The 11,065-nt window shown below is 36.5% G+C and overlaps 1 protein-coding gene across 3 annotated transcripts; it reads left to right on the top strand.

Annotated features, from left to right (window-relative positions):
• Window positions 1-1,851: 1,851 nt before the first annotated feature.
• Window positions 1,852-10,380, top strand: LOC132181710 (uncharacterized protein At1g10890-like). Of its 3 annotated transcripts, none has more exons than XM_059594949.1 (5): window positions 1,852-2,027; window positions 2,722-2,919; window positions 4,387-4,602; window positions 8,848-9,067; window positions 9,984-10,380. In XM_059594949.1, the coding sequence occupies exons 2-5, from the start codon at window positions 2,783-2,785 to the stop codon at window positions 10,248-10,250; spliced, it is 840 nt and encodes a 279-aa protein (XP_059450932.1). In that variant the 5' UTR covers window positions 1,852-2,027; window positions 2,722-2,782; the 3' UTR covers window positions 10,251-10,380. The 3 variants fall into 3 exon arrangements, with proteins under 3 accessions (XP_059450932.1, XP_059450936.1, XP_059450942.1); XM_059594953.1 differs by lacking the exon at window positions 1,852-2,027 and adding an exon at window positions 3,753-4,244 and having other exon boundaries at window positions 2,840-2,919; XM_059594959.1 differs by lacking the exon at window positions 1,852-2,027 and adding an exon at window positions 4,140-4,244 and having other exon boundaries at window positions 2,905-2,919.
• The last annotated feature ends 685 nt before the right edge of the window (window positions 10,381-11,065 follow it).

Consider the following 11,065-nt stretch of genomic DNA (forward strand, 5'->3'; position numbering starts at 1 on the left):
AGTTCAAACTAAGGATAGTGTTATCCTTAGTAATATTGAATAGCTATTTATTTTGTATTTCCAGGTAGGATAGGTGAAAAAATATGAAAGTATTTTGTGGTTTGTGATGGGTACAATTGGATATACATGATAATGAATCAGAATCATGGCCACAAGGTGGAAACTAAGGTGATTATTGATTAGAGTCAATATCTAAAAAAAAGTCCAACTATTTAGCAAATTGAATAAGTGAAAGATTCAATTATCAAAGTGTTGAATGAGGTTCGATAGGATTCAATGGTTAAAAAGTATTTTTTTTGGTTGAAACCACTCCCAACACTATTGGGGGTGGCCCTAAGAGGTGATTCGGCCACCTCCAAAGGCCAATTGAAAAAATAAAAATAAAAATTTGGGGTTGGGGGTGGTTCGGTCACCCCCATACTGACCAGTCTGGGTTGGCCGAAACCACCCCAAGCCAAATGGGGGTGGTCGGGCCACCCCCAACAGCCTTGGGGTGGTTTCGGCCACCCTCATTTTGCAAATTGGGGGTGGCCAAACCATCCTTGGGGCTCATTGGGGTGGTTCGGTGGCTCCAGCCACCCCATGGGGGAGGCCGGCCACCCCTAAGGATAAAATGGGGGTGGCTAGCCACCCCATGTTGTCCAAAGGGGTGGCTCCTTTTCCCATTTTTTTTTTTTTTAATGTTCTAATTTTAATTAATATATAGACACGTGTTGATTTTTTAATAGTGCTGACATGACTTTTCGTCAAATTTTAGATGGAATTTAGATGGAGTTACCATCTCTGCTTTTGCCATTACCTAGGTATCATTTGTGATACAAATTGAAATTGAGGAGGCAAAAAAATAAAGTTTTTAAACCATAGGGGCTGAAAAGTGTTTAACTCAACAACTAATAAAGAGGAAATGTTACGCATAACAATCTTTACTATCAATTTTCGTCCAAAATCTTGACGGATCCTATTAGTGTGCCACATTAAATTTAATTATATAGCAACAAGGGTTACTTATAACAAAATATAAAATATTAAAACTATAAATATATAAAAATTAATTTTTTTTTTAAAGATTAAGGACTCACCAAATGGAGAAAAATTGATTTTGGGAAGTTGTGAAAACGAGAAATTTCCACACAAATATGAAAAAAAAAAAGAGAAAAAAAACCCATTAAAAAAAAAAAGGAAAAAAAAAAGGTAATTTCACTTACTTCTGAAATGTTATGCCTTTTGCAAACACCTCTTCAAAGTTTAAAAACTCTCACTTTAAAGTATCGATCTTTTGATTTTTTCCAATTACTCCCATCCATTAGAATTTTTTGTTAAATCTTAATAGAGGGTAGTGAAATTCCCAAAATGCACCAATTTTCTATTAAAAAATATTTTTTTTAAAAAAAAACTCCTTACCCGTTGGTTCACTAGTGGATCTAAGTATTTAACCCACCTGCCTTGTGACCAACGGGTTATATTATTATTCTTATTATTATTATTATTATATATTTAAAAAGAAAAGAAAGAAAAAAAGTGACCCATAGAGGGTTACTTTTTTTTTTAAATATAATAATGATAACAATAATTTTTTATTTGTAAAATTTTAAAAAATTTCAGTAGTATGAAGAATTTTTTATCATTTTTACCATCTGATCTAACAGACTAACACCTATCCAACTAACGGAAGGAGGTAATTAAAAAAAAATTAATCGACGGATTTATGAAGGGGAGTGTTTGTAAAAGAAGGGACAAGTGAAGTTAAAAAGAATTCATCCCTGACACTGACACTGTTTATGATGTTTCGGGGAAAAAAAAAAAAAAAAAAATCCTTGGTAGTTTCTACAGGTCTGAAACAACGAAGCGGCGAGGTGGCATATTCTATCTCTCATAAACTACTACTCTCTCTTTCTCTCTCTCTCTCTCTCTCTCTCTCTAGGTTTTCTTAAACACCTCGTTTTCTCTCTTGACTTGCGGTCTGCTAGGGTTTAGGTTGAATTGATGCAAAAGTTGCAGAGCTCAGATCTTTCAGATTGTTCCGGCAGGTAAATCTGGTGCCTAGGGTTTTGCCTTTTCAATCTCTGAAGCTTTTTTAATTTTCTCTAATTTTGTATATCACCCCCTATTTGGTTCCCGAGAAAATCTTGGAAAACTGGAATTGCGAGCAACGCGTTTTGAGATGTTTTGGGTTTCTAACAAAATTATAACTGCCTCTCAGCTGAGCCTAATGCATGTATTACATAAGCTTAATGAAAACAGTTCCTCGGTAGGATGATTTTAAGGTTGACTAAGGTATGATATCGATTGCTACAATTTGATTTGTTTTGCTCATCTATGTGAGAAACATTGTTGGTGTTATTGATGCTCAATTGGTTGCTTTTAGTGATCTATCAAAGTTTCATGTTATTGTGGTTTCTGATATTTTCTCAGCAACCAAAGTGAAAGTTGGTGACTGGTGTTTTAATATATTTTTTTTTCTATTTATTTTATTGCTGCTAAATTAGTGAATCATTGGAAGTCCATGTTTTTTTTTAGTGGTGAATTGGATTGTTGCTAACTGATATGTATTAATTGAATTGTTTTAATAGGGAAAGGATTGCTGCCAATGTTCGCATTTTTAGTGTGGAAATCCATATACTGTCATAAGTTGATATTTTTAATCTGTCTTTTCTGTGTCAACCTAACTTTGAACTGGACAGTGTTGATTGATATTTATATTGATTAATGATGTTATTATAGGAAAGCATTGTTGCTGGTGTTTAATCTTGATATTGTAAGCATAAAGTTGAGGTGGTAGGAGATGGCCCGGGATTTGTCACGGTCGAGATCACCTTCGTATAGGCGAAGGTATTCGCCATCTCCTGTGGGACATAGGTATAGCAGGAGAAGTCGAAGAGACAGAAGTCGGTCACCGTATTCATCCTATTCTCATAGCAGGTGATCCCGTTTATGGTCCTACTTCCTTACACTGATTTTTAAATAGTTTGAAAGCAACTGTAAGAACGATTTGGGACTCATATCTGTCATGCAGTCTGGATTTACGAAATGTGTTCTAGTTAATCTGTACACATCTTTTCCTTCCCTGTTGATTTCAGTGTTTCTTTATCTTTCTAATATGAAGTCTGTTTTGTGTAGGTTAGATTTTACTTAATAAGGGGATAGTTCAGGCAATCTTGGTTTTCAAAAGTTTTTAATATCAGATTTAAACCATAAATTTGGCAATGATGGTTAGATTTCATGCATGCTGAATTTGAGCTACCTGAGCTTTTACCATTAGAAAAAAAGAAGGAGAATTGAGGTACTGGTGCAGTCTTAATGGTTTATGTTGGGCGAGTCTTACATAGTGTAAATATGAAAAAAATTAATTTTAGTGTTTTGCGGATGCCCGTGGACAGAAACATATGTGTCTCCTTAATGCATTTACTCCCTTGGATTCACTTTAGTTAGAAATCAAATAAAAATGTTGGAATTTCTTATTTGTTTCCATTAGATAATTTGGAAAGGTATCAAAGTTTGTGAGAAAAGGAGCACCTTTTTCGAAAATATGAAGGTTGTTGTTTGACTTAAACCTCCAATGTTAAAGTTAAGTATTTGAGTTCGTAACTTTCTGTGGGCTTTTGATGGAACACAGTTCTTTTTTAGTTTTGCCTGCCAAGATGCAACTTTTATTCAAATTTATTTTTACATTGTAATTCCTCATTATTTTTTATTTTTTTATTTTTTTATTTATTTTTATTTTTATTTTTATTTTTTATTTTTTTTACATGTAGTAGTGGAAGCGGGTGGATAGTTACATTGTCTATCTTGGTCTGTGTATAACTTCTTGCTGTTCGGAGAATCTTCTGTTTTCATGAGCTCCATTGAACACCTTCATGATCTGTGCACATATGATTGATGATAGTCATGCTAATTTTGAAGTATGTTGCTCGATTATGGCCAAAACGTTTGTTGATTTGTCGCTTGGTTTGTAAGAACTATCAGTGGGCATATCTGGCCTTCAGGGAACTCACCTTGTGCATAGAAATCCCCCCCAAAAAAAGTCAAATAAAATATTTGGAGCAAACGTTTAAAGAGTGGTGTGAGGGTGGGATACGATGCATGCTCTTCATGAGAAAATTGAAAAAACTCTTTCTTCCCATTGTATGGGAAGTGAGCAGGTGATGGGTGGCCATTGGTTGTCCTTTTGTTGCTCGATTGTGACATTTGCTTCTTCATGTGATAAAAGATGGAGCACACAAAGGTTATTCTTAACAGTGTATGAGGTAACTTGTACATGCTTCTGTATTTTATTGTACTAAATGGTGGACTGACTTGATACTTATTTTTTATATTTAGAATGGCATCCAATTTCTTTTCTATTTTTGTTTTGATTTGTTTCTCAATAAATTTTATGTTCTTATACAGACGTAAAAGTCGTTCTATTTCCCCAAGGCACCGCAGAAGTCGTTCGCCTCCAAGACGTCATAAAAGTCGTTCTCCAACTCCAAGAAATTATAAGAGGCAAAGGAGTAGAAGTTCCTCCTTGTCTCCTATTCGTAAATCTTCAAGTTCAAGTCTTGGGTCAATAGAGCGCAAAAATGCAAGTGAAAAATTGAGAATAGAAGAAGAAGAGAAGAAAAGGTATATCACTTGCATCACATATGCTTTTGGCTTAGTTATGCGCACTTCTATTATTTCTATCACATATAATATAGTAATTTGGGTTATGGATGGCAAAATACTTGCCTGGACTGTTATAGTATTTAGTACTGAAGGTTTTTATTCTATGGAAATGATGCATTAAAAATTTCACCACGGAAACTATGAATTCATACTACATCCTTGGCAGTCTGGTTCCTCACAGGTCAAGGAAGATCACTTTTTATCATTTTTTCTCCTTAGCAAACTCTGGAGCTCAAGAGCTTCAATGTTTTATTTGTATATATCTTTGTTAGAGGAATATGGTGTCATAAGGGCAAACTGGGATTTTATTGATGTCTGAAATCTCAAGTGCACATCATAAAATATCACATGTTACCTAACATATGAGATATTTTACATTTCTCCAAGAGAAGAAACTTCGGACTGGTGTCTTCATTTTTCTGGAAAATAGAAAATACGGCATGCACAAGTCAAGTATGATATATATTCATTGAAAAGCAGATTTGATTGGGAACCAATTCTAAAGGCCACAAAAAATACTATAATTGAGTCCTGTACAATTATTTGATCTGTCACGGTTACAATGTAGTGCTGTAACATTCAAAATCAGCAGCTGCCTTTGTCTCTCCTTTAGTGATTAGTTATCAGGATTTTCTTGTTCTTTCTTCTCTTTCTAGCTAGGTGTTTTCTCTTGTATACTTCATGTGTACCTAAGGGCGCCTTACGTTTTTAATGATATTTCGTTAATATTGTTTTCTAGCTGCTATTTAAAAATGTGTTTGTGTCCTTTGCCTTTTCTTCTTTGTTATTTTGATATGGCACTAGAGCAATTATCATATTAACATCATCTTTATCAGTGATACCTTAATGGAAATTGTGTTTCCACGGCCTATTCCAACACTATTGAGAGTGGCTGGGAAAATTTGTTATGCATTCGCTTCAATTGAAGTAAATATCCTGAAAGTTTTGAGCTTCTCTCCTTTGGTCTTATGCTGTTTTGATCTTTGTTTATATTTCTTTTGTGAATTTTATTTGGTTTCATTCCCTTGTGCAGTCTAGGTCCTGTGTGCATAACAAATAAGTTGGTTCTACAAATATTCTCCTCTCTTTGAGTTTCCTGTTTAGGAACACTTTTCCCTTTTTTACTGATAACTTCTCTTAAGTATAGAAAATGACAAATGGGAAAAAAACATAAATAAACATAAGTATAAGAAAGTGAAGGGCTGCATCTAGAAAGCAATCTGACCTTACATGGTTTTCAGCCACTAAGTGATTTTCGTGAGCTGCCGAGCTCGGTAGTGCGAGTTTGTAACCCAATATGGGGGCATTAAAGGTGGTTTTAGAACCCCAAGGGGTTGGCTTGGTGGTTAGGGAGTAAAGCCTGGGGCTCTGAGTTTGCTCCTCAGTGGTCTCAGGTTCGAAACCCACCAGGTGCTACCTCCTCCTTGGGGCCACACCCCTCTGGTGAATAGCCAGTGACTTACCCTGTTCCGTGTAGGGAAACTTCCGAGGGTGCGGTGCACGGGGCCGGGGTTTACTCTGCAGGGGTGGGTCCGAAGGGCCCTGCCTTGTAGAGGTTCCTCGATATCAAAAAAAAAAAAAAAAGTGATTTTCGTGAGCTATGGTTTTTCTTGTTCTATAGATTTTTTGTATTACATATGATATCTAGCCTCCCAAGACAATCTTATTGGCTCCTTTACTGATCATAGGCAAGTTCAGCAGAGCTAAATGGCCATCATCTGTATAAGTTGCTAATTCTTCCACATGTTTTTGATTTAAGGACCAAAATATTATAAAGAATATGATTTTATTCTGGATGTCTTTGTGTTAAAAATCACGCTCATTCATTCGAGTTCACTATTCGATGAACTCTGTAGTTATTAGACCTCAAGTGTTTAAGAACTTAACAATGAAGTTTAAGCTCTCACCTAAGAAAAAAAAAAAACTAGCAATTTCATTTGATACATGAAGTCAGTAGGAGGAGAGAGGGAGAGGGAAGAAGGGCAGTTGAATTGATCATGGTTGACCCGCTTTAAGGGATATAAAAATCAACTTAGAATCCATTATCGAGTTGAAAATAGGAGGATCGAGATTCTAATGAAGTGGCCCTATGCTGTACCTCTTGTTTTGAAGTCGAATATAGTTCTTTTTGACGAAGTTGAATGTTGTTTCCAGGAGCATTTCTTAGATTCGTGAACTCATGAAATAAATCTCTACAGTCTACAGTATTCAGGAAAGATACAATGATGAAGTTCTGATGTATACTTCTATTTGGAATACGGTTTTTAGTGATACTAAAATGCACCCCTGTTCCTTGGATAAAATGGCCAAGTTAATTGGAACAAAAAAGCAAAATTTTATTTTGATGAATAATTTTGTTTTTCAAATTAATATTTTGGGAGTTCTCTTTTACTATTTCTCCCATCTAGTTTGCTATGAACATAAATGTATTTGTAATAGTTGTACTTTTTACCCTTCAGATAAAAAATAAATAAATAAAAATTCTACCATGTTCTTATTATATCCTGAATGAAGAAAAGGTCAGTTGCTAATATTTCATACTTCTTTGTGACTGAAATGAAATGGTTCTTTGGTAATCTGTTAGTAATGCCTGATAAGGGTACTAGGGCCTGTGACATAAGTACCGAGTTTTTAAAACACTTGGGGAGGTTGAGCATGCTCCAACACCCAGCCCAGCTAATGGTGGGCTTTATTTTTAGATATGGGATCGAGATTGGGCGGTGGCTGTATTTTATGATAGTACCAAATTGACACACGCATACGTTTCTAATGCAAAGTATTTTGCTAGAGTCTATAATTACGACTTTCTTCCAGTTTTCGTACCCCTTCTGCAATTTCTTTCTTCCTGCTAGTTTGTGGTTCTAATTTGGTGAGCTAGGTTTTCAACAAACACATACCTCTAGAGTTTGAGACATGCTTTCTTCCCTGTATGTCCTTAATCAGTGAACGTAAGATTTTTCTCGTCTTTGCTTTTGCTTTTGCTGATGTTCATGTTTCCCCCAGTCTCGGGTCGAAAGATAATCCAACCGTGTCTCTTTTTGTTTTTATTTTTTCCTTGAGTATTGCAGTGCAACTAGTTGTAATCCCTGTTTTCGTTTGAGATGGATCTGATGGTTTGAAATATGATTAACAGAGGTGATTTGGATCTCATTTAGTTAGTCAAGAAATACCTTGTGGTAATTTGTTGCTATTGTAGGGCCTAAACTGCAAAGTGTACTTTGCTCAATCTGGGTTATACAGGTATAAAAAGTTAAGAGTCTATTTGGTGGGGCTACAGCTTTTCAAAGGTTTCATAAAAACGAGAAACTACAGCTGCTTTGAGAAAAACAAACTGCCTAAAAAGCCCATGCCACTTCTCAAAAGCAGTGAAAGGCCCATTGCCAAACTGGTTGCAGGTGTCTTCTTTTTTGAAAACCTGAAGCAGCCTTGGGGAAGCCATGAAAATCCCCATGATATAAGGCCTTAGTTTAGTTGTATTTAGGTTGCAACTTTGGGGTGGACTGCTGACCCCTTATGGCTACAATTTGAGTTGGACTCTTATGTAACCAATTTGCTTGTATAGCAGTAATAATACTTTGCAAGTGTGGAGTTCTAATTATTGTCCTGTAATTGTTATCTGAACGACTGAATTTCTAGCTTTTGTCATTGTTTTTGTGCTTTTTGCACTCAAATATTACAAAAACTTGGCTAAATATATTTCAAAACCTTTAAATCTTTATCTTATAAAAAATGTTGAGTGCAAGAATTAAAGTTTGTCCGTGATCAGTTTTAAAACTGCAGCAGGTTACTTGACTTTCTTCTCCACAGGCTTTTCTGACGGAAGATACTGCTATAGTTCAACTTGTTATATTTGATGATCAAATTGGGTGCTTCGTTTATCTACTGTTCACCAGTTTTGAAACTCATTTGTTTGGATCAGGATTCGATTAGAGGTATGCCTTAAAAGCATAAGCATATATTTAGTGCCCTTGCTGTCATGAAGGTTAGTTTGCCATTTATTATAGCTACGTACTGAGTAGAGAGAAGGGAAAAAAAGAAAAGAAAGAAATACGCAGATATGTCAGTATTGACCTCTTAGATTTATAGTTGTCTGGATTCAAAAACATTTGGAATCATAAGCGCAACGTTTGGAATATCCAGTGCGGTGTTTCCCTTGCTGCATGAATGGTCATTTCCTGCCTAACTTTTTCTCTTTACTCTCAGGCGACAACAGGAAGCAGAATTGAAATTGATAGAAGAAGAGACTACAAAAAGAGTGGAAGAAGCAATTCGTAAGAAAGTCGAAGTGAGCATGCACTCTGAGGAGATTAAGCTGGAATTACAGAGGCGGTTGGAGGAGGGACGGAAGAGACTTAATGATGAAGTTGCAGCTCAACTTGAGAAAGAAAAAGAAACTGCTATTATTGAGGCAAGACAAAAGGAGGTAATTATTTTGGATTGGTTGCACCCTTCCCTTTTTCTCCCCACTGGTATGAATGGCACATTATTGTTAGTATCATGATGTCCCATTTGGGTACTTGCAGGGGAATGATTTTCACAATTCTTGTCTACTCTAAAAATTTGCTGCCTTCTGCAATTTTCAGTCATCTGTTAGATTTGGTACAAAGTTCTGTTGTATTTTAGAGGAACTGAAATCAATCTCAGATTCAGTGGCATGCTATGTGAGAGGTTTTGCAAAAACTTGAAAATAATGGGTAAAGTTACTATTTTTCTGTCACTAGGTAAATATAGGGTATGTGGTGGAGTTGTGATTTTTCTTTCTTTGTTTGGGATTTATTGGGTTATGCCAAGTTGGTGGAGTTGTGGTTTTGGAAAAAGTCATTTTACAGGAGACCTGAGGAGCATCATATGGAATTTATGTCTTTATGTGGAGTATTTCGAGGGAGAAGATTGCTTGGACTTTTAATGGATATGAATTATCAATGCTGATTGGATGAGAGCATATGGGGTTTCTCTTATTTTTATCTTTCTTGGAATTTTTAGACTTCGTATTAGTAATCTGCTTTACTCTTTTGTTTTAAATGAACTGCTGCTACTTAACAAAAACATTATTATAGAAGTAATCTGCCAAAAACGTCTTCTGTGAGAAGGATTCTGTACGTGGTTTTGACGGGCCTCTTCATTTCTGCCATGTCATTTACCTCACTCAAGTGAACCCTGCTAGATGAAATCTTTTTAATAGCCAGACTTTCTTCCAGGATAATCTTTATTTAGAAACTTCTTCTGGCTTGTAAAATCCCAGTTTTAGTTCAACTGATGAATATTCTTTTTTGTTAAACTGACCAAAGTAATATTCTTTTTGTTCTGTAAATGAGAACCTGATTTTCTTTGATTTACAGGAAAAGGCTCGGAAAGATAAAGAAGAGCTGGAAAGGATGCTGGAGGAGAACAGGAGGAGGATAGAAGAAGCCCAGAGAAGGGAAGCTCTTGAGCGGCAGCAGCGAGAGGAGGAACGGTACCGGGAGCTAGAGGAGCTCCAAAGACAAAAGGAAGAGGCTATGCGAAGAAAGAAACAGCAAGAGGAGGAAGAACGGTTAAACCAGATTAAATTGTTGGGCAAGAACAAATCCCGTCCGAAATTGTCGTTTGCATTTGGCTCAAAGTGAATATTTGTAGAAACTTGGTTTATTTGGTTTTCAAGCATATGTGCTGGATTTAATTCCATGTACGCATTTGAAATATGTGAAAGCTATTGTCGTTTGGTAAAGTTTTTGCCCCCCCCCTCTTTGATTCTTGTTTACCTGCCCATCTTTCTTGTATGTTGCAAGGTATGCTGGGTTTCTTTCCACACTTTTGTTTCCTCCTATTTTCTGTTCTTTTCCTTGGCATGTTTGTCTGGCCATCTTTCTCCTTCATTGGGGTTTCTCCAGTAGGGTTTAGAATTAAACAGCTTTCGGATATACAAATAAGCCCCATCACTTTTCTGAGTTTTCTCCAAGCTGCACTATAAGTTTCTGTGCTGACCTTCTCACATGCACTCAAAGCCCTCGCTTTTAGGTGGATCCGGATCTCCTCCAATTGGGGAGAAATTGGAGATTTTTCAATTGTTAATCTCAGCCCTTAGATCCAAGATCAAAACCCTAAAATAAAAACTACACTGAATTATATACCCAATTTAAATTAAAAAATTAATTAATTAATTATTTTTAAATAAAATGAAAAAAAAAATAGTGGCGGCTCTGCCCATATGGCGGGCACCCCCACAAGACTTGGGGTGGCGCGCAGCCAACCCCGTGGCCTATGGGGTGGTGCACGGTCACCCCCATGGCCTAGGGGTGGCCGTGCAGCCAAGGGGGTGGCGCTCGGCCACTCCCACATGACTTGGGGGTGGCTGCGTGCCACCCGCATGGCCTAGAGGTGGCCGTGCGCCACCCCCATATGAGCGGAGCTACCGGTCTATTTCTTTTTCATTTTATTTAAA

The sequence above is a fragment of the Corylus avellana genome, chromosome ca1 (assembly GCF_901000735.1).
Source record: "Corylus avellana chromosome ca1, CavTom2PMs-1.0".
In the NCBI taxonomy this organism is placed as follows: domain Eukaryota; kingdom Viridiplantae; phylum Streptophyta; class Magnoliopsida; order Fagales; family Betulaceae; genus Corylus; species Corylus avellana.

Coding starts and splice junctions, on each gene's coding strand:
- LOC132181710 (XM_059594949.1), top strand. CDS start 2,783: ATGGCCCGGGATTTGTCACGGTCGAGATCACCTTCGTATAGGCGAAGG. Junction 2,920..4,386: donor TCATCCTATTCTCATAGCAG/GTGATCCCGTTT, acceptor GTTCTTATACAG/ACGTAAAAGTCGTTCTATTT. Junction 4,603..8,847: donor GAAGAAGAAGAGAAGAAAAG/GTATATCACTTG, acceptor CTTTACTCTCAG/GCGACAACAGGAAGCAGAAT.